Source organism: Cyprinodon variegatus, unplaced genomic scaffold (assembly GCF_000732505.1).
Source record: "Cyprinodon variegatus isolate N-32 unplaced genomic scaffold, C_variegatus-1.0 Scaffold709, whole genome shotgun sequence".
In the NCBI taxonomy this organism is placed as follows: domain Eukaryota; kingdom Metazoa; phylum Chordata; class Actinopteri; order Cyprinodontiformes; family Cyprinodontidae; genus Cyprinodon; species Cyprinodon variegatus.
In genome coordinates this window covers 422,278-442,022 of record NW_015151162.1, presented here as the reverse complement: position 1 = coordinate 442,022, position 19,745 = coordinate 422,278, and the positions used below count along the sequence as shown (strand labels likewise).

At 36.4% G+C, this 19,745-nt stretch overlaps 2 protein-coding genes across 2 annotated transcripts in view; one reads left to right on the top strand and one right to left on the bottom strand.

Annotated features, from left to right (window-relative positions):
• The first annotated feature begins 91 nt into the window (after positions 1–91).
• Positions 92–3,799, top strand: LOC107097597 (mitochondrial thiamine pyrophosphate carrier-like). Its single transcript, XM_015394800.1, has 7 exons — positions 92–227; positions 481–636; positions 767–922; positions 1,010–1,180; positions 2,270–2,450; positions 2,947–3,077; positions 3,165–3,799. The coding sequence occupies exons 2-7, from the start codon at positions 505–507 to the stop codon at positions 3,378–3,380; spliced, it is 987 nt and encodes a 328-aa protein (XP_015250286.1). The 5' UTR covers positions 92–227; positions 481–504; the 3' UTR covers positions 3,381–3,799.
• Positions 3,800–5,211: 1,412 nt separating this feature from the next.
• The window catches only part of LOC107097596 (cytoplasmic phosphatidylinositol transfer protein 1-like), a 27,807-nt gene continuing 13,273 nt past the window's right edge, over positions 5,212–19,745 (bottom strand). Inside the window, exons 4-10 of the mRNA XM_015394799.1 lie at positions 16,000–16,088; positions 15,387–15,394; positions 13,566–13,637; positions 12,257–12,352; positions 8,865–9,020; positions 8,274–8,337; positions 5,212–6,387 (exon numbers count right to left, since the gene is read on the bottom strand). Of these exons, the coding sequence (XP_015250285.1) occupies positions 6,077–6,387; positions 8,274–8,337; positions 8,865–9,020; positions 12,257–12,352; positions 13,566–13,637; positions 15,387–15,394; positions 16,000–16,088 (796 nt within the window). The 3' untranslated portion in view covers positions 5,212–6,076. The remainder of the gene's footprint in view (positions 6,388–8,273; positions 8,338–8,864; positions 9,021–12,256; positions 12,353–13,565; positions 13,638–15,386; positions 15,395–15,999; positions 16,089–19,745) is intronic.

Here is a 19,745-nt window from a genome sequence, read left to right as displayed (position 1 = left end):
AAAAAAAAAAAAAAAAAAAAACAAACGAACAAAAAAACAAAACACGGTAGCTGAGTTCGGTGTGGGATATGAGCCTCTTGTTTTAACTTATCTTTGAAATATGGCGCATGCGTTGTTTACTTTGCGGAAGTGCAATGTGTGGCTTGATGTTAGCCAAATGCAATTAGTGTGGAATTGGTTGTCCTGCTTGCCTGTCTGTTGTATTAATGAATGACCTTCAGTTTAAGGTAAATTACCTCATTTCTCATAGCTTCTGTCTTTTTTTCTTTTTCTTTGACCTAACCTGAACAGCTGCCTTGTAATTAGCATAGCTTAGCTCAATCCAAGTTTCCCCTCTCTGTCCTCCACAAACTGTCATACTTATTTTTTTTAAGTTTTTGGACTATTTTAAATCATATAAGTGTAGATCTCTCGGACAAAAACATGGATGATTTAATTTTCACTCAGAATCGTGCTCACATCTTTTATGCTCTTCCCAAGTTTTGTTAATAGTGCTGTAGAGACATGGTGGGATATGACCCCAGGGCTCAGAATGCAGCACCCTCCCCAAATGAGGCAGCCCTTGCTGGATCAGCTGCTGGGATGGTCACCAGAGCCCTCATCAGCCCTTTTGATGTCATTAAAATAAGATTTCAGGTAATGATTGAAAAGTGTACTTCCTTTTTTAATATAACTGCTTCTTCCAGGTGGTGGCAGTGATGTGTTTGTATAGTGTGCATCTTTTGATTAAATTCTAATTTTTAATAGGATCTTTTTATTTCCACAGCTGCAGATTGAGCGTGTGTCTTCACGAAGCCCTGAGGGGAAATATAGGGGAATATATCAGGCATTCAGAAGAATTTACTCTGAGGAAGGTCTCTCTGCTTTCTGGAAAGGTCATATTCCAGCACAGCTCCTGTCTATTTGCTACGGGGCCGTCCAGGTAAATACTTGGAATAGGAAACTGCTCATCAATATATAAATTTTCCATAATGAAACTTCTAACCAGTTGTTTGCTTGTGATTTGCAGTTTGTCAGTTTTGAGTTTCTGACTGAGTTGGTTCACAAGTCAACCCCATATGACAGCCAGACTTCAGGAGTTCATTTTTTCTGTGGCGGCCTAGCAGCCTGTTCTGCTACAGTGGCCTGCCAGCCTCTGGACACGCTGAGGACGCGCTTTGCAGCTCAGGGAGAACCCAAGGTGGAATATTACTTAATGCTTGATTTTTAATCAGCATTTTTTTCTGTTTAGTTTAGAGTTTTGTTTAGGGCTGAAACAATGGTGATTGATTATTGAAATAATCAAGTAATTTAGTAATCCATTAATCGTTAACTGGAGTGCATAGACTCTGTGCCTTTAGCTGACAGAGCGACCGACTCAGAGCAGCAGTTATACCAAATTCTATAAAAATTCTATTAACATTTTGCATTTAAGATAAAAAGGTTTTTCGTCTGTCGATATCGATCCAGAACTCCTCAAGTGGAAAAGTTTTACTTTCACACGGTTTAATTTCGCAAAAACTCTTAAGGAACCTTTGGTATCCGATTATTAATCGATGAATTAAAAAAATTATTGATAAATTAATCGATTTGCAAAATAATCGTTAGTTGCACGCCTAATTTTGTTATACATGTTAGCTAGTGGCTGGAGTCGAACTACAGCCTCTTTCAGTTCAAAGATCTTATACATCTCATTCAACATTAGATAAACAAAATTTCTTTCGGCATCACTGTAAATTCTATTAAAAGATTAGCTTTTTTTTCTGTTTGGTATCAAAGTTTTATTTTGTCACCCTCCCATTTAGCGGTTCATAGTGGTGTTTATGTTTGATTGCAAGCCCATATTTTCAGTCCTCCGCTGGGTTTTGTTTATTCTTGCAGTATGTAGTGATGTTAACCATGCATTTATTACCAGCAGAATGAAGGTCAAGGTTTCAAATGTGATGTTTTTTTTTTAAAAACACCTCATTTGTCTCTCGTCGTCTCTAACGTTTTTGTGGTTTAAAGTCCCGTTAATGAATCACAAGAGATCAGATACATGACTGTTTCCTATCACAGAAAACTGAGGGTCGATTTATTAGTTTCCAAGGCAGAAAACTTGAAACTTTAAACCTAATTCTGGTAAATTTGCATCTTCAATACATATTTAATCTATTCTTGTTTTTGCATTATTCAATTCATCCTGTTGTTGTTTAATATGAGCCCATTTGAACTCATTTTAATCCTGTAAATGTAACTAGATGGTGCATTACTATGCCATGATTTAAAACCCCCTCTCCTGCCTCCTCAGGTTTACGGTAACTTGCGGTATGCCGTGTCCACGATGTGGCGCACTGAGGGGCCACTGACGTTTTATCGCGGCCTGTCTCCAACTCTGCTGGCAGTGTTTCCTTATGCTGGACTGCAGTTCTTCTTCTACAATGTCTTTAAGCAGCTGTTGAGTCCTCCAGTTAAATCCAGAGACTCAGGAGGTTAGTGAAAAACCCACAGGATGTGTTTGGGTTTACCCCGCGACCATGGAAGGAGAGAAAACTGCTGAGATTTTGATTCATTTAAAAAAAGGATTGGAATAACTTTTGGGAAAAAAGTTTCATTGTTGATAAAGGTTTTCCATAATTCTGTGCATTAATTTTAAAAAGTAAACTAATCATTAGGTGAAAAAATAGTTTGTTGATCCATGATGTCATAATAAACAGTATTTCAAATCACTACTAGTAGGATATAGGAAGAAACTGCAAATGGATGTTTGTATTTTATTAATTTTTAATTTAAAAACAGGCTAAAATCTATGCATATTATTGGAAAGTTTAATAGAAGGTAAAACAGTGGCCAGAAACGTTGCATAGTAACAGAGATAGACACAACTTCCAAAGGATTTCAATGTCCAGCTGAGCTGATCTGCACTACTTATAGCTTTTATTTTGATGCACATATGCAAACCATTCATGTGTGTCCCTTGTTTTACAGGAAACCTGAGAAGCCTGGTCTGTGGCAGTGGAGCTGGAATGATCAGTAAAACCCTCACATACCCCTTTGATTTGTTCAAAAAAAGGCTGCAGGTGGGGGGCTTTGAGAAAGCCCGAGCTCACTTTGGAGAGGTAAACTCCTATGCTGCATGTTTCTCCCTGATGCATGAAGTAACCCCAGCCTTGTGTGCGGGTGTTTTCACCTGTTTCTGTGTGCAGGTGCGGACCTACAGAGGCCTGATGGACTGCGCGGTTCAAATAGCCAAAGAGGAAGGTATTCGAGGGTTCTTCAAAGGCCTCTCTCCCAGCCTCCTGAAGGCGGCTCTGTCCACAGGCTTCACTTTTTTCTGGTATGAGTTCTTCCTCAACATCATGAAGAACACGAAGGAGAAACGGAGAACTGATGACCTCAGTGGTGGCCGAAAGGAGAGATGATGAAATAAAAAAAAAAAAATTAAAGAAAATGAGGCAATCACGCACACTATAAATGCACTAATGCCTTGTTGCACTGAACACATTTCTCAACTGGCAAACAGACTCTGGATTTGGATTTTTATGGTGTTTACATATGTTAAAAGGGGAAAGTTAGTCATGTATATCATTGTATTTCTGTATCATTTGCTTTTTTGTGCAACCTTTATGTTTATGTTATGTTTGAGATGACACACTCACAGAAACTTTTCCCCCAAATTTTAAGATTTATTTAATTTTTTTACATAACAAATTCCTAATTTACTTTTTTTTTTCTTTTAGATCTTTTTAATACAAACCTATTATATAAACATTACATGATCAAAACTAATACTAAAGAGTTTATTTCAAATGCATAAAGTTTGTTTGTTTTAATTGTATAATAGTAAGGTTACCTTTATGGAATTGAAACAATAAACTTTATGTATTTGAATTAAAAACACTCAGTATAAATTCTGAGTAAGTTTATCATTATTAAATACATGTAAAATAATTAAGCTTTATTATTCAAAAATAGTGATTATGTAAGGTTTATTTAGTTTGTTAAAAATCAACTAAAAGAATTAAATGGGAATTTATGTAATTTACATAAATATTAAAATTTGGGTGATATATTTCTATCAGTGCAGAATGGCTGCAACCGCTTTACTGGGTCAACTATTGAAAGCAAGCAGAGTCGGTCATTAAAGGGGCCATGTCTTTACTATGATCACTTTACCTTAAAATTCAATTAGTAATCAAAATCTGGGTCTTGTTACATGTTTAGAACAGGGAGTGGTATCTAAACAGAGTAATTCAGACTGGAGATAGATGGCTAGAGGGGGAAAATGAACAATATTCATGCAGAGTCAATCTATCAAACAATGAGCACAGGAACTAGAATCCCTGTTAGATATATCCGCCTGTATCTTCAGCTACTGATGAGACTGGTGCCACACTGTTTGGTACTCGCTCTTATAGAGGTTACTTCTGTCTTCTGTTTGTGTCATATGCTCCTGCGCTGCCACCACCTCCTAAAATTTGTCAGAGTGGCAACAGTGGGTCAGCTTCAGCACCCCTCCCTGTTCTGTGTCGTCAAATCTCCATTGTGTATTGAAAGTACATGAACACAGAGTAAAAGGGAAATATCAACGTGTTTTAGGAACTTAAAGGTTTACATGTGATGTCCTCTTTAGACTTCATGAAATGTTGCACATTTTCTGTTCAGCTTTGCTCATGTTACCTTACAGTTTTTTGGGGGAAATCATTTGATGTCCTAGCGTTGCATGCAGAATAACACCTCCATTAAAATACTTGATATTTATTTTTATATAAACTGTATCTAACAAGGAAAAACCCAAATGTATTGTTGACTTTTGTAAGTCTGAATCATTTCAGTTTGTCTGGAATTAAACCATCGGGCCAGCTGCTCATATCTCATGATTTTTCCTTTGCTGTGACTTGCAGGATTTTATCTCTTTGGAATTAAAATAAAAAAGAACAGTGTTTAAAAATTGACTTATTTCTTTTGATTCCATTACAGAATGTAAACCTATAACACATTTTGATTCAAAATACATGTCTAAAGAGCAAGAATAGAATAATGTTAAGCTATTTAGAGCCCAAAGTATTCACACCCATTTTGTTTTTTTATTGCATCTAATAAACTTTTGTTATTTATTTGAGGGCATTTGGGGGAAAATTAAAAGGATTACAGATATATATTTGCAAAACAATAATGAATTTGAAACACTTCAAAGGTATTTAATCATAAACAAAGGCACATCACACAAATTAATTGTGGTTTTGGATTAAATTTAATTTTAATGCATACAAAAATTATATTTATCTGAAAATGAAGGGAGACAAAGTCACATCTAGAGGACACTGCATGAGCAGTCATAAAACCATGGGTAAAACACATCCAGTATGAGAGCAAAAGACAAAACAATCAATTATTAAATATTTTAAAGCATTATGGCACCAAGAGAGATTCACATGGCAGAGATAAGTCACTATAGATACACGGAAAAATTAGTCTGGCAAAGAATGCAACATAAATCATAGCTACTTCATCACAGAAGTTCAAATTAAGTGTTTACAATTTATTGTTTAATTCATGTTCATACAGTATATACATCACTCAATCACTGTACATATGAGTTTATAACTCTTAATGTTTCACTATCACATTGTCATTACCTTTTCCAGATGAATAGAAACACAGATTAAAAAGCTTCAGGTAATAAAGCCACAGACTCAGAAGAGGGTGAAACAGCAAAAATCTAATTCTGTACATAATGTGAACTAACTGAAACCCTGAAAATATCTAGACACTGAGTTTGAATGGAAACGAGGTTTGTTCTCTGTAAACTGGGATGGATGTTCTACATCTAAGACATGGAGGTTGCAGCTCCTTTTCGGTTTCTATGTTGGAACAAACTCTGCTTTGACTCCTCAAATGACTTGGGTATTTTGAAGGGGCGGACTCTCTACCCGTAAAGGCAGCCTCAGAGCTGCTGACTGCTGTAACACCTGCAACTCTACTGAGGGGGTGGGGATGACCAGATCTGCGGAAAGCCTCTGTCACTTAAAACTGGCCAGGGAGTAGTTGGGGCATCGTTGGATGTGCAAAGCAAGCATCCTCTAGTGATTCACAGGTTAAAGTCTAGGCCTAACCCTCATTCTGGTTGCGGACTGGAGTTCCAGGAGAAAAAACTTGGCAGCTTGAAGAGTGAATCCCTGCGTCCTGGATCAGGCAGGGTCAAGGTCTCTGGAGCTGATTTTTTTCTTGGTCGCTCCTTTGGCACAGACAGAAAGTCCGGAGCTTCGGTGGAGAGGGGAGTTGTTGGTGCGCTGTTGGGGCCGCTGCGGGCGCTGGACGGCAGAGGCGTCTCTGAGATGGCAATGGATGGGGGGAAGGTGCCAATTTTCAGATTGGTAGCCTTCTGAGTGGTACGCTCATACTCCCTCACCTCCTCCATGGTCATATCTGGAATAACAGAGAAACTAACATGAACTCTGACTGGCATATAAGTCGCAGTTGAATGTAAGAGGCAAGAAAAAAAAATAAACAGAACACTCAAATACTCCCTAGATCTGAATTAATTAAATATTGTCATTAAATACTTTGTTCTGTACAAAGTTGAATGTACTGACAACAAAATCACACAAAAATCATGAATGGAAACGAAATCTATTAACCAATGGAGGCCTGGATTTAGAGTCACAAAATTAAAGTAGAAAAACAAACTACAGGCTGATTCAACTTTGATGTAATGTCCTTAACACAGCTCAAATTGAGGCTTAGTATTGTGAGTGGCATCCAAGTGCCTGTATTACCTCCCAAAAATGCCTGAGTATGCTCCTGATGAGGTGGTCTAATGAAGGATCTCCTCCCAGACCTAGACTAAAGCATCCGCCAACTCCTGGAAAGGAGTGGGACATTGGTGGATGGATGGAGCCATGATGTCCTAGATTTGTTCAATCGGATTCAGGTCTGGGGAATGGGAGTGCCAGTCCATAGCTTCAATCGCTTAATCTTGCAGGAACTGCTCACACACTCCAGCCACATGAGGTCTAGCATTGTCCTGCATTAGGAGGAACCTAGGGACTCATATGTGCTCAGTGGGAACCTGCATTCATCTGTGAAGGCACATGGAGCCAGTGTTGAATTTGTGAATCCTGGTGTTCTCTAACACAACCCTCATCTGTGGACAATGGGCCCTCATACCATCCTCATGGAGTTTGTTTCTAACCATTTGTAGAGAAACATGCACATTTGTGGCCTGCTGGAGGTCCTTTTGCGGAGCCCGGGCAGTGCTCCTCCTGTTCCTCCATGCACAAAGGCAAAGGTAGCAGCCCTGCTGCAAGGTTGTTGCCCTCCTACGGTATCCTTTACATCTCTTGGTGTAATGGCCTGTCTCCAAGTAGCGCCTCCAGCGTCTGGACACTATGCTGACAGACACAGCAAGCCTTCTTACCATAGCTCGCATTGATGTGCCATCCTGGATGAGCTGCACTACCTGAGCAACTTGTGTGGGTCATAGAGACTTTCTCATGCTACCATGAGTTTTAATGCACCACCAACATTAAAAAATGACCAAAACATCAGCCAGAAAGCATAGGTACTGAGAAGTGGTCTGTTGTCCCCACCTGCAGAACCACTCATTTATTGAGTGTATCTTGCTAAATGCCAATAATTTCAAACCTTTGTCTATTCCACTTGCGCTTCCTAAGTGGACAGTCTGATTTGATAGAAGCTATATTGTGTTGAGAAATGAAAAAAAATAAAAATAAAAAATGAAACAAACCTGAGCAAATAAGATCTCTGTCAAATATGAAGACTAAACTGAGGTACATTTTTTTTTCAGTTAAAACACCTTCTTCTTCTAGGTCTGTATGAAAGCACTAATAAAAACAATGACATTTAAAATATATAGATATATATTTTTATTGTCTTTTAATCAGACATTTGTTTTGTGTAATTAATTTTTCTTCAATAAAGGGAAGAACATTCAATTAAGTACCAGCAAATGTAATTTCAGTCATTTCAGTTGGTTACAGCAGTGATGGAAAGAGGAGCCCTTTTATTACAGAAAGAACAACAGATTTCACAAAAGGTACTAGAGTTTTACTTCCAACCTAAATTCAATAAAAAAAAAATTGATTGTGGGCATCTTGAGCTGGTTTTTCGAGTAAGAATTGGTAAATATGCAACAATATCTACACCAACGTTTTGAACTCAATATTTCACACAATGCTGCCAAAGATGAACTCAATTGATGCATTCGGTTTCATTACAAATTTCAAGATGGTTAAATCTAAAACCAATCAGAACTTTCTTATTCTTCTGACCATCATCTTTAATAAACTTACCAATCCACTCATCCACCCAGGCAAAGGCCTGCCTGTGTCCTAGAAGAAGAACATCTCGTATCACCTGAGGACAGTTAGAAAATAAGAGGGTGAAATCACAGCAGAACATGTGGAGGAGGCAATTCAAGGTGAGAGGATGTGAATCATACTGACTTAAAACCGGAAGGTGAAAGTCTGAAAACAAGTTAATGTTTCTGTTTCTCCACAGAAATAAATGATTAATATGAGTCACTCTGAGCGTTACCCTGTGAGTAAGTGCCCTGACTGTGTCTATGTATGTGTGTGTCAAAAATGAGCCTCCGGCAAGGAGCAAACAGGGACAGTCTGACCCAAGGACAAATGCTGCTAAGAGCTGGGAAAAATACTTCTGGGAAATAGATAGAAATATTAGGTTTAAATGCTGCCGGCAGGACTAACAGTGAGAGGTGACCAGGATAGATGTTAAAAGGCAAGATAAGAGAACAGCAGATTTCGTTCACTGCTATGGTTATATGTTTCACAGTAGAAAACTGGAGGCAATGATATGTACAAACAAACAAACAAAAAATAGTGAGAATTGGGAATCAAAGACTGAGGTTCTGTTAAACTGACCTTGTGCACAAACTGTTCCACACGTGTTTGTAGTCCCCACACTTCAAACTTCACTGTAACAAGTTTGTACGAGCACATGATGGGGTCCTGGGTGTTGATCCATCCTTCCTGGAGATTCCCTCTGTCGGTCTTCTTCGATTTAAAATATCTAAGGTCCTGCAAAAAGGATAAGGAGGACGTTCACAGTAAATCAATACTCCTGCAGTGAATATATATTAATCAAAAGATTTATACTAGATCTCTGCTACTCAGAATAACCTCTGGATTATAGTAGATTATATAGGAGAAATAGATAATGAATTATGTCTACAGGACAGGAACTCCTGCTTTCATTACAGTACTCAGACAGAGTCCTTCATTGTAGACTTAACATGCATTAATCACTCCTCCCTGTGGACTAATTATGTTGTAGTGCTCATTTATCTTTGTGAACATGTGTTTGACTGAAAGAGAATGTGTGCAGGAGGGAGGCAAAGATTTTTGTCCCTGCAGGGAGCTCCTTATAAAAGTAGTTGGATTAAAGCCTGTTGAATCACAGAAGAATATCAAGGATAGATAAAAAAAAAACATTTTGTCCTCAGTTAATACTGAAAATCTAAATAAGCTATTCTTATGACGCTTAAACTGCTTTTCTTATGCTATACATGGTATTCTGAAATAGACATTGTAGATCAAAATGACACAAAAACAAGCTCTGGCTCTAATATGCAATCATAGGACTCTTTCATTAACCGAACATTTTTTATTGGTTATGTCATTTCCTAGTTTACAATGTTGTGTTTTCATAATCCATGGGCTGAAAAGGTGAATAATTTGATGAAATAAAGGATTGAAAACATCAATCTCTGTCTTATTGCTGTATAAAATGTGATATAACTCTGCATAAACAAAGTTATTCATCCGTGGACATGGAGGGGACTAAAGCACATGACATAGGTAGATACTTTGGCAACATAGTGTAGTACATAACTGGTTTATTTTCTACCAAAACTGCATATTTTAGGGATTTTTACTAGCTGAAAACCTTTAGAACAATAAAGACAAGAAACTTAAACATCTCCTATATAACAAAAGTCCAGCGTCCCATGTCTTTTAATCTTTCATGTAAGTTGGGACATCTAAATACTGATTTTGAAAACTTCACTGAATAAATTTTTATGTCATTATATTAGGGATTGCATCATTTTATGAAAGATGTCTCTCTGTGTTTTCTAATGATACTGCTTCCTAATTGACCTGCTCAATCATTATATCATAATTCTCTGCTCGTATGTCTTCTACTGGAGCCTGAGCACTAAAGGCTAAGGGTGTCCCAATACAACTTTTTCAGCTTTGAGATTGACCATAACAGATATTGACCAGATACAATATTAGCACAAATCATATCAGCTTTTTTTTTTTTTTTTTACTTATTGTATACTGTAGAATGTTAGAAAAGTCTTGATCAAGTGATATCACTAAAACAGGGAACATCAGTAAACAACAAATGACCCTTATGAAGTTAATCAATGAGTTACAGAAACTTTCAATAGAAGCAGATTGTTTCTATCATCATGAAAATATCAGAGATTTTAGATGCCGGCCAATTAAAATCCGATATTAGTTTTCTGGCATATATCGGACAGATATCGGATGTTAATATCGGATCAAAACATCCCTACTGAAGGCTATATTTCTCATGTTAATAAAACTCTCTAATTGTTGCTCACCATCTGTGTGACTCTTTCTGGGTTGAAATGAAATCCCAGACAAACTCGAGAAAGTGTTTATTGAACTGTCTACCTGACACCATTTTCATTCAGGTTTTGTTCTACTTTAAATATCATTATGAGAATATTTTTGTTTTTAAGAAATATAAAAATAAAACAGAGACAGACTTAAATAACCAGCTGCTTATGTACAGTTATTCCGACTCAAGTCAGCTACTGATGAGCTAGATGTTGTATTTTCAGTTAAAGCCGATTTTTCTTAATAAACCTGTGGAATTATATTACCGCCTTTGCTCTTTACTTTGTTGACCTGGTGATGCTGGAGTTCTCTTCCCTTCTAAAATGACATAGTTTTACCATTTGCAGTTGCATTCACAGTAATAGAGAGACGTTACTGGTTGCTGCATTATACTGTGCTTTGACAGTGGTGTGCTAAGAACAGCTTATAGTCTGAAGTCCATATAAGTCTATTTTGCAAGTTTTCTTACTGAATTGTAAGACTAAAACATAGAGGAATCATGCACATGGTAGCCAAGAACTTCAGCACAATGCAAAACATCCCCAACGGGAACAACACGTTGGTTTATTGTTGTTGCTGTTGTATGAATAAAGTCAGCTTTAGCTTTAGAAACAATGATTACCCCCATGTTATAGGATTATATCAAGACTGGATTTAAAAAGTCTGTCTCGGTAAAAAAAAAACCCATCAACAAAACAAAACGGTTTGCTTCACATAATCATTAAAACAGAGTCAGCTTATCGGAACCCATTGCAATGACAATTCAGACCAAGTATTGATGATGAACATCTTGATGACTATCGACATTACTAGTGTATAGTGTTAACAAATACCATTTTCCACTTGTTTCATCTCCTTGGGGGGAGTGGTGGCCTAGTGGTTAGGGCATTGTGCTTCTAATCCAGTTTTGAGTTCTGCTCCCCAATGGGATGGGTTAAATGCAGAGGTAAATTTCTCCAGTGTGAGATCCAAAAAGTACAATTGTTAATTATTACTGTGCTGAAAAGGCCTGACAAAGAAATAATGCTAAAAAAAAGTCTCAAAGGTTTCCATCCAAAGTCATTTCCTTGGGTTAATCAAGCTACTCAAAGTTCAATATTGTGTATTGTAATGTGAGAATAAAATATCTTTAATCAAATTGGAAATTATAAGGCGGCATCTGCACTGATGAAAAATCAGACTTTTAATTCAGTTATATATCTGTTTAAATCTATGTTTGGCTCTAGATAACCTCTAAGCTATTCTTAGCTGCTAGAGTTTAAAGCAGAGGACCCTAAATCATGGTGGGAGGTGTGTGGAGAAGGTGTCAATAATAACACAGCAGTGCTGCAGGGTCATGGCTCCTGATGGTTATTAATAGCTCCACTTCTTATGATTGTCACAGCGTGGTAAATTGACCAGCATGGGTGCATGCAAATATCCACTCACTGCAGTTGATATCACCTCCCCCCCTTGTGCTTACATGCATTTGTGTTTCTTCTATCAGTCAGATGAAGTGGATGAGCAGCTGGTGGTCCAAAATATGTGAAGAGTTAAAATCTCATGCGATGTGTCATACTTTCAAAACATTTGATACTTGGATATCTCTATTGATCCTATTTCTATTCTCCCACTTTTTTACAACATGGAATCATGTTATTATTCAGACACGTCTCTTTCCTCACCTCGGATTCTTTGTAGTGGCGCTCAGGAATCTCATCACAGGCGATGTCCACAAAACACACCTCTGTTTCCTCCTCTCTTGGCTCACTTCCAAAGATCTAAGGGACAACAGAACACACCTTGGTTCTCAACACATGCAAATAGATATGGGGCTGTGCTGATTGTGTCATGTGATTGTTTTGTTTATTGTTTTTGCTATAAGGTTCTAAATAAGATGGCAGTTGCACCTTATTTTTAGAGACTTCTTCCTGTAAAATCATACAAGAACAGTGATCTTTGAATGGTTTTATACTTTTGCATTATATAAGGCTCCGAATAGACATATTTCTATGACAAAATAAATAAATAAATAAATAAATGGACAAGTGATGTTGGAGACTTGAGAAGAAAGAATACAAGCAGTAGGGGAAACAGTAGGGGCAATGAGGTGTTAAGTCAGGAGCTGAAGGAGCAAAGCCCTCCACTGAGCAAATCTACAGCCCTATTTGTTCTGGTCAGCTTCAGATGTGAAATAATGGCCATCTGTGAAACCAGCTGAATTTTGGTGCACCGCTCATTATGGACCACCGAGTGGAGCTGCAGACTTTTGCTTTTGCCTAAAGTATAACTTGGGATAATATTGCATAACTCTCAGACTTATTTCCCAATGAAATAATCAAGCAGCTCTAAAGTAGAGGCTAAAGCAAAGGAAAAAGCTTTAAGATGTGATAAAAGGCTTGACACATCAAAATGCAAAGACACAATTTCATGTTCCATACATAAGAAAAAAAAATCTGAAACTGTTTCTATGAAATATCTGTTTACTGTCTGTTTAGATATGATGGCAATTACACTGAACCCTTTTATTTAAAAAGCTGCTGTTGTACTGTATATGGACATTTAATTGAATATTAAATACAAATTTTTGACATATATATCTATATATATATATCTATATCTGTATTTTGTGGCAGCTGATTTGATCAATTCTTTCCTGATTTTATTTTGTTTTGTCGCAAAATCCTGCTGAAATATGAATCCAGCAGAATAAGCAGTCCTTTTATTTTATACTTTATTTTATACCTCACAGTCAAAGGGAGTTACTAAGACCTCCATCAAAAGCAATTTATTAGGTGGCCTTGAAGCATTAAAAAAAGTGAATATAGAGTTTGATGAGAATGAAAATGATGAGGCAATAAAACAGACAATAGATAAAAAGCAAATGTCCCCATCTAAACTCTACTGACAAGTCAAGATGAAACAATATTTTTCTTTTTGCATTGTGCACATACAGTTCTTCACCAAGAACGTGAGGTTTTGACCTGTACTCACATTATCATTGCTTCCTTTGTTGTCCTCATATTTGCTCTCTATGTGGATGGAAAACTTGGGCAGGAAGGAGCACTGCATGGGGGAAAAAAAGCCCATCAATTTTAATAGAGTATTTTTACACTATGATGTCTTTTATCAAAAAATAATTTCTATCATTAATTCTCTATTTAACACTTTGGATATCTGAGTATGAGATCATCCAGCATTCAGGATTTTGTTTCCTTTGGTAGATGCATGTAATCAAGTAAGCCTTTTGTTCATGTGGAAACAAAAGGAAAAAAAATTCTGTATAATATTGCCTACTATTCAGCAGTATTTAAAACTGATGTAATTAACAGAAGAGAATGGGCGATCAAACCTTTTTATGTCCTTTAAGTGAAATACAGTCTCCATCAGTACAAGGTGAAGTGTTGAAATATCCTGTATATATTTAATGGTATTTTACACAAACCTAAAAGGTAATCTGTCTCACAGGTCATCAGAGGGAGCCAAATATACACAATAGCCCAGAAAATGTTCTAGAAGAATTAGCATCAAGAGAGAACCAGTTTTCAGGTAAGAAGCTAAATACAATAGATTTAATAACAGATTTAAGAACCCTTTAAAGGGAAAGTTACAGTTCTTGATCACTTGCATACCCCTTACTAATGGAGTCCCTCCCGTCCCTCAGTAAGGTCTAGTAGCACAAGATCTATATCCAGCCATTCAGCGAAGATACTGCTACATGGCTGTACATCTTATTTTTGCATTTGACCAATTAGATGAGCCCTTGAATGATAAATTACCTACTGTAAATTAAGTTGGAAAAAAAGTTAACCCAAGTTAAGAAAACAAGGTGAAAATGCTAATTGAAAAGGTAAAAAGTAAAGTTCAAATATTAATAAGCCTAGTTAACCATTATATTTAGGTTTATAAACAAAATAAATGTAAGTCCCCGTATCAGCATTATTGCCTCTATGGTTATGTTGTACCAAAAAAAAAAAGTTTATTTTACCCTCAGAGTGTTTTTCATTAATTTCCTATAGAAGCATGTTTCTTGTTATTACAGTGACATTACTTTTTTCCATCATAATTTCCATATTTTTTGAATGCTATACAGGTAATAAGGTCTTGTCCTGGATTCCAATGACACTCTTGGCTTCAAACTATTTCACTGAGTGCCCTCTAAAGGTTAAGAGTTGAAATATTCTAATAACTGTTATAATTGTTGTTATTCCAATTTTCCATATGTACACTGATTGTTAAAAGCAGCCACTGCTGCAAAGTGTTTCAACTGAGGGTCATCATATATATATATATATGTCAAACATTAGACAACATCTAAATTTGAATCTGTTGAAAAACTTTATTCTGCCCAAAATAAAAAATACATAAAATTGGGGGATTTGCTAAACTCTACAGGGAATTTAAGTACAATGCTGTACACTGGCCATATCAGACTAATTTAGACAATTTCTGAAAAAAAAAAACACTCAATAAATTTTAATGAATGATTTCATATAATGACGGGAATCGCGTGTCATAAAAAACCACCAGTTCTGTGTAATTTGTATAAATTTATACATTTTCTTTATCTCAAGGAAAGAAAATGTATTTTACCACTGTTATAATTTAAGAGAACTAGCAATGTGTACAGAGAGGAAATAAGGTAATAAATAAGGTATATGTATAGAACAGATAATTCAGAAAAAAATCTTAGAAGAGGTATGGCTTGTTTAATGCAGGTTTCGACAAGCTGTCTTTCAACTTATATGTCAGATCTTGGATCAAAGTGTCTTCAATCAAAATGTGTGTGTGCACATGTGTGCAGAGAGTACTTACTGTGTACTCTGACAGAGGCCAGCGGTTTAATGGACAGGGATAGGAGGTAAGAGGAAGAGGTGGGTAAAAGAGAACAAAGAAATAAAACAGGATGAACCATTAGGCTCTGGAAATAATATTTTGGTCTAAGCAAAAGCATGTGGTATAGATGTCTATCAGCTAAAGCTTCTTTTTTATATTGCTTCTACTGTGTTTTTTTTTCAGTCCAAATAAAGGAAAATGTTACCAAACAATAATATTAAAAATAAATCAAAATTCAATTATTTGTTATAAATTGAATCAATTAATTCAACTTTTTTATAAAAAGTAGAAATGTTCCTACTTGATTTCCAAATATTATATAGTGATTCCTAAGCTACCAATAATCCAATACGTTAAAAAAAAGAACAAGAGATTTTACAGTACTAGTAAATTTAGAACCTTTATTATATTATAGTTATTCAAACAGCATAATAATATAAAAAGTAAATGGCCTATTTAAAGAACACATTCAGATGAAAGGCAAAGTTAAAAAGTTCTAGTGTGTCGGCATTTGATAAAAACATTAAAATAATTGGAAAAATGTTCTTGTTTAGATCCATCTGTAGCTGACATGTAGCGAAAGTGTTATTACCTGTGATGGTGTATGGGTAATAGTTCCAAGCCTTCTCTGTGACATAGAAAATTTTAGGAACCACTGCTCGAGCCCAGCTGGGCAGCTTGCTAAAAGACACAGAAAGATCAGGGTTTAGGCTGGAAAGCTGAATAGGAGGAAAAAGGTAGAGAAGACTGGTGAGACGAGCAACTTGTGTTCTCTAAAATCAAATTAGATGCCACTCTTTCAGCTCCTTTTTTCTGGCCTATCAACCAGAAGAAAGGCAATAACAAGCATCCTGCTGCGTAGAGCCATAATGGAGACCATACAATGGAGGTACGATGGCCCCTGGGAAAGTTGATTACACTGATTACATTCTGCAGGGGACCTTTACTAGAGCCCACATTGTGATAGAAACAGAGAGAAGCATGGAGGGTTGATAAAAAGAAAAATGCAGAGGAGCAGCCGTTTTTCTTTACAAATGGATTCTGAATGGAGAGACAGATAAACCATTGTCACACCACATAGGTGTTCCCTTCCAATAACAATTACAGATTAACAAAGATGTTCAAGAGAGAATAGAATAGAAGTCCTTATTTAGTCTGATTAACATCAATATCCAGTATTGGATACATCAATTTGATAATCTTAGTATAGCATTAAAGCAACCTGTTCTTAATTTAGCATCTACATACATTGTTACTGCTTTTCTGATCATTGGTCCCTTGCATAAATTGGCCCATTCATTCATCCACCTCGTATATTTTACATTTCTTAATTGCATTTTATTGTTTCACATCATAGACCAACTGAAGTGATATTCAGTTAGGAATACTAGCAAAACTGAATGTGTAGGGTTCCTTTTTTTTCTACCTGTTAGCATCTAAAGATTGATATGTTTCACTGTTTCTCTTTGCAAAATAATTAAACTCAGTAACACTAGATGTGGCGCATCCTTTAGGTTTTTTAGATTCTGTTCTATGTTGACTGAACCATCTAACACATGGACATGCATTTGCTACACATCTCATTTTGTATAAAGGCCCAAAAGACAACCTTTTTGTCAAAATTTAAGTGGGGGGGTTGAGTGTTGGACTCAATTTAAAACTGAATAATTGCAACACTTTGAAATGTCTTTTTGCGAATCATCTTTTTCTTTCCACTTGGCCAAATGTGGAACACTTTAAGGAATATCGATGCTTTTTCCTGACACTGTATATCTCTGGAGAGGTTTATTATAGCTAAACACATTTGGAAAAGACCCTTAAGACTATAGGCGCACAAGACTAGTGGTTTCCTCTGGCTCCTCTTACTGTTCTGGTAACAGCCAGGGTGTACTATCAAAACACGGCAGACTGGTCACATGTCTCCTGTTTTCACACTGCTGTATTTACAAGCGGCACACATGTGCATTCACATGCACAGACTGCAGTTATAACACAGTAACAGGTGGCTTGGGGGCGGAGAAAGGCAGCCTCGGCGTCCGACAGCGAGTGCTCAAATTAACCATCACTTACACTAACCTCATCTCCCTCTGTGTCCCCACACAGAGAGACAAGCACAGTGGAGCAGACTCACTGCATACTCTCACACCGTGTAGCCTTCTTTTTTTTCTAGGACTGTGAACGACGGTACATTTGCCCCTTGGGCACACTCACTTGTCATTTATAACCACTTCACCTGTCTCCTGGCATTGCTTGTCTCTTTTGGCAACTGTCTTCTGGGAGTGACTGGAATCAGTGGTTTAATGGACTGTGTTCACTCTGGATAATTTTACTCTGTTTTCTGAGTAAATCAAATGCATAAAATGCCCAAAAACTTAAGAACCTTTTGCCCAGAAAATAAATCCCTTGACAATAAGATTAGCTATAAGAGGATGTATTTCATTGTCATGCTTTTCATTTGTAAATATTAAAATGTATTGCTAAATTTAAAGAACTACAAAACTTTGCTCCCTTTTCATTTAAAAAGCTCTAAGAAAAGTCACTGCCAAGCTGAATAAATTCCTATTTTTTGTTTAAAGAATTTCCAAAGAAACAAAGAAAAAACTATATAAATTAGATTTTACAGAGATTTTACGAAAAGCAAACGCTGAAGGACACATAAATCTTTCTTGTATAACTATCTGGAATATCCAACAGTGAAATGTCATCCACATGCACCATTTAGCTCTAAAATCCAGCATGGTTTGTTGATAAGATGACATTTGCAAGTAAAACTATGACTTTTTCAATAATTGACTAAAGAATGTTTTGTAAAGAGGAATCCGGGTCCTGAGGGCTGAAAGACGAGGGATATGAGTCATAACAATGAGTCATAATTTATGACTAAAGCAAACTTACAAAACTCCCATAACATTTTCTAAATATATTTAACAATTTTAGTTTTTTCTGAACGATTAACATATAAAACAAATTATTTCAAAGGGGAATAACACTACCAGTTGAGGAAGAGACAAAACTGGGTTTATACAAAGCCTCCAACCAAAAAAGTATAAAAAATAATCCAAACAATTTCAATTCCTGCATTGTGGATCATAAAAAATACACGTATGTGAAAATGGAAAACACATAAAAAAAATAAATAAGACTTCTTTTACACATGAAGGTATTCTGTGGATCTAGTCAAAGGAAATGTTGCCCGTTCTTTCTAACATAAAAGCAAAGTCAGACTACAGGTACACATACATGTAATTATCTGTTGGATTTAGTTCTGAACTGGGATTGGTCCATTCTTCTGTAAGTGCATGCATATAGTCCCCTATTAACCAGTGTTTTCCAACCAGGGGTTGGGGTACGTGTACCCTTAGTGGTTTGCGAGTGCATTCTAAGGGTACATGAAAATATTTTATTTCTTAGGTAGTAAAATAAAATAGGGATCAGTTTTGCTTAGTGAGGACCACATTTATAAATTAAAAAAGATTGTATTAATCAAAAAGTAAGTTTTCTTATATGTTTGAACTCATCTTGAGCTGTGACAAACATCCAAACGGAGTAGAGGAACAGACTGGATGTGGAAACAGCCTGGGATCTGCTGTTTTTAACACTGAGCTATAGGAGCACATCAAAGCAGCTCAGGTGTCTTGATGAAAACAGAGTAAAACTAATTAAGTCAGTCTGACTATAATTTTTGCTCTGCATTTTGCTCTGCTCCAGTTTTATAAATACAGGTTTATAATATTATTTTATTTTATATTTATTTTGATTCCTTACTGAATTTCAGGCAGCATATTTACGATTTATGTTTTTTTTATTTCAGATGGAAAACATTAAATTATAAAAATTAAAAATTCGAATTAAAAGATTAAGTAAAATAGCCTAAATTTCAGTTATTGTACGCTCCACTGTTGGACTATTATCAATACTTTTGACTGAGAGGGTACTTATGGTAAGACAAAATGCCCAAAAGGGGTACACAATTCAAAAAAGGTTGGGAAACACTACTCTAAACCACTGTATGCTTGGGGTTATAATCCTGCTGGAAGCTTCACCTTTGCATCAAGCCATTTGCAGCCACTAATCAGCAGCCTCTATCCATTCTAAAGAAATGCGCCACATTTGCATGATTCTTCCACCGCCGTGTTTTGGTTGGGATAAGCAGTTTAAAGTGAGATGTTTACAGCTTCAAATACAGCTTTATAAGATTGCTGTTCTTTAAAAATCACAGTAACTTCACCCCTGACCTAAGAGCTGTGTTTCTTCTTTTTTGTGAAAAAATTCAGAAAAAAATACTTTCAAAGGACAGCTCTGTTCACACTGAGATTTTATCCCACACAGATGGTCTAA

What these genes read in the sequence shown, in the direction of transcription:
- LOC107097597 (XM_015394800.1), top strand. Translation starts at nt 505, where the DNA reads ATGGTGGGATATGACCCCAGGGCTCAGAATGCAGCACCCTCCCCAAAT. An exon ending in TCATTAAAATAAGATTTCAG is followed by an intron (nt 637 to 766) that starts GTAATGATTGAA and finishes TTATTTCCACAG; the next exon opens with CTGCAGATTGAGCGTGTGTC. An exon ending in CAGCTCAGGGAGAACCCAAG is followed by an intron (nt 1,181 to 2,269) that starts GTGGAATATTAC and finishes CTGCCTCCTCAG; the next exon opens with GTTTACGGTAACTTGCGGTA.